Source organism: Akebia trifoliata, unplaced genomic scaffold (genome assembly GCF_017979445.1).
Source record: "Akebia trifoliata isolate Shusen 1 unplaced genomic scaffold, ASM1797944v1 Contig00804, whole genome shotgun sequence".
Classification (NCBI taxonomy): domain Eukaryota; kingdom Viridiplantae; phylum Streptophyta; class Magnoliopsida; order Ranunculales; family Lardizabalaceae; genus Akebia; species Akebia trifoliata.
In genome coordinates, this window is record NW_028237224.1 from 8822 (window position 1) to 11779 (window position 2958).

Sequence of the window (2958 nt, forward strand, 5' to 3'; positions counted from 1 at the left end):
GTTCAAGATCTTAGGGCCCGTATGGATATAGGAACCAGAAGTACTTCAAACATAAGTACTCCCAGAAGTATTTTTTAAAGTACTGTCTGAAATAGCTGGCTATGTGTTGTGCATTTGGATACAGGATTTGAAAAGTACTTCTCACAGAGTTTTTTTTTTTGAAACTATTCTGGATTCTGTTAAAATGATCAGAATGCCCTTATATGTAATAATTACTATTTTTAACATTATAACTCAACAACTTATGCTAAAAAAAACTAACAGTTACTATTTTTATTAAATAAAAACATTATAACATCATTTTAAACTCAAAATATACTTATTCTTATTTTTAAAAAAATTTGACAGAACCTCTCCTAAATATTGGACATATGAAAAATGAAAGATGATCATTACAAGATGATTGAAGTAGAATTGGCATTATATAATTGGAGAGTTATATTTAAATATCATACAAGATGATTGAGGATGTTATTTCTCACAAGAATGCAACATATCGGATCATAATTCCCACAAGTCAAATTGTATGTTGGGCCAAGTCCAAAAGATTTTGAACACCAGATTTTTTTTCTTTTTTTTTCTTTTTTAGGTAACTAAGTTGGTTAAAACAATTAAACAACTTATAATTGAAAAAATTGGCCAATAAAAGAGAAATCAAGAGAAGATAATCCCTTAGGATTAATAACAATGGCTTTGATTTGATAAAGGAGTGTAATAATCTTTGCAGCAAGATAATGAAAGTTTACCCTTGCAGGTTGGCCATTTGGGCTCGGTAATGAGTTGGGGCGGAGTTTTTCCTTTACCCAGTAGGTCAGGGTTGGTGGGGTGGGTGCTAATAGGTAGAAGCTTGAAGTAGGCGATAGTGAAGAACTAGGAGGTGTTGATTCTAGTTCATTATGGAAGTTGTTGATCCTTTGAAGAAGCTCCTTCAAGTACTCAATTGCATCCCCTATAATAGAAGCTCTATCCATCTGTTGAAACAACAAAAGTTAATTAATAACAAATTATTAACTATGTTCTCAAGGAAACAATGATTGTGATCAAAGCTTCAACAGTGTTGCATGATAGCCTCTTAAGGAAGAAATTTTTGTATGTCCAAGTTGGCTCAAATCTTTGTAGAGTACCCAACCTAGTTATACAATTTTAAAAAACTTGTAGTTATAGATTATTTATGAAATTCTGAACTTACCAATACTTCGTAAAATTTTCTTGAACATTTGAAAAACATAAACATTGCTACCAAGCACGTTCTTTAATGGTATATAATGTAAGAGTTCTTGATACAAAAAATTTACATGACTAAATGCAGGAGGAAACCATTACATGACTAATGATCGTCTACGTTACACAAATTTCGAAATATGGGTATAATTTGAAAGAATTAAAAATAAAAGGCTTGAAGAAAATAGATAAATTCGAAATTCAAATAACCCAACCTACATTTAACATGAGAAATCTACTATACTATAATTCACAAGAAAACAATGTGAATCAAGAATGATTATCAAAATTAAAATAACCCAACCTACATTTAACCATGATAGGGCCTCACACACACACAAAATGTGGATAAAAAAATATGCTCACATTGCTAATTTTTGGAACTACAGACCTCAGCATGTAGAACCTATCATTGAGTTTCTTCCTCCGACGCCTCTCGGCCATCAGATTTTTAGCGGGAAGCCCTTTCTTCTTCCCCTTCTAATCTCCACTAGTAACAATACTATTTGCATTTGAATTGTCTCCACCATTTTTCGTGCTCTCCTCCAACTTATCGTTCTCCATATTGTCGTCTGAATCATCATTCAATCCCGACCTTTCGAAGCCTAGTCCATCCTTCTCATTTTCTTTCTCTCTTTCTAACTCTCTTTTCTCCTTATAACCCTCTACTATGGTTGAAACCTGATCGATATCGCAACTCAAAGGCCCTGAATTTCCCTTTTTGTCTGTTGCTAGGGTTGAATTCTACCATAAAGGGGCTCTTTTCTGAAAGAGAGTGGGTTGTGCACCAATTGAAGGGAAAACCTCGAGAGGCCTCAATACTTTAGACCTGTTGAGAAACAAAGAATTTTCACAACGATCCAAGCCCCCCAAATCGATCAAATTGAACCCAGAACTAACAGTGTAACTATTATCGACCATTGGCAACAAATGGATACTCGCAAATTGGAAACTTGAGCTCAGATCATGAGTACCTATCCATCCTTGTGAGCTCAAATCTTCATACTCATTCAACACCCCACCTCCCCTATTTACCAAAACAGAGGAATTTGAAGTTTGGTTTCCTATGACAAACCCAGGTTCGCAACCCAAATTGAAAGAGTTGTCAAAACGAATGTTGCAGATTTCATTGAAACGAGAAAACAAACAATGGTCGAGATTAAAGAGCGGAGAAGGAGAAGGAGAAGACGAAGTGTCAACTAGGTTTGAAGTGGATTCTATGCTACAATGGGGTTTGAAGTAAAAGTAGTATCTTTGATTTCTTGTTGGTTTTGGATACCTGGAAACCATGGTGATAATGAGATAAGTTGCCATTATTGTTCATGAACCAGTCGTCTTCAAGCATCGATTTGAAAGTAGAGAGAAAACCCATGTCGTCTTTGTTCTCCAATTCTCATCCGTTGTTCCTTATCCATGGAATTTCTTCTTCTTGCTCTCTTTCCCTTCAAACAACTCCATTAACCCTCTATACCATTTCTTTCTCTACTGCTTTGTTTTGTGTTTCTCTCTAAAAAAAAGTAACATATAACTAGCCACCATAGTCGCCCGAGGGAGAAGACCTGTCGGAGGGAGAAAGATTCCTCTAGACGGCTCTGTCGAACGAGAGTCTCCTCTCGATCTGTTTCGTATTTCGTGTAGTTAAGAGGAAAAAATGGTAAAAGAGTTTTTTACTCTTAAAGGTAAAATTGGAATCATAAAAAAAAATTTGACGGAAAAACTATTTTCCGCAAAAACGAA

At 35.0% G+C, this 2958-nt stretch overlaps 1 protein-coding gene across 1 annotated transcript; it reads right to left on the reverse strand.

The window, feature by feature from the left end:
- Nucleotides 1–746: 746 nt before the first annotated feature.
- LOC147381047 (transcription factor ICE1-like) lies at nt 747–2695 on the reverse strand (the record flags this gene model as incomplete). Its single annotated transcript, XM_086430917.1, has 3 exons — nt 2533–2695; nt 1588–2500; nt 747–971 (listed from the first exon to the last, which is right to left on the reverse strand). Coding segments are annotated over exons 2-3 (303 nt in total), but the record flags the coding sequence as incomplete, so codon positions are not given.
- Nucleotides 2696–2958: the final 263 nt, after the last annotated feature.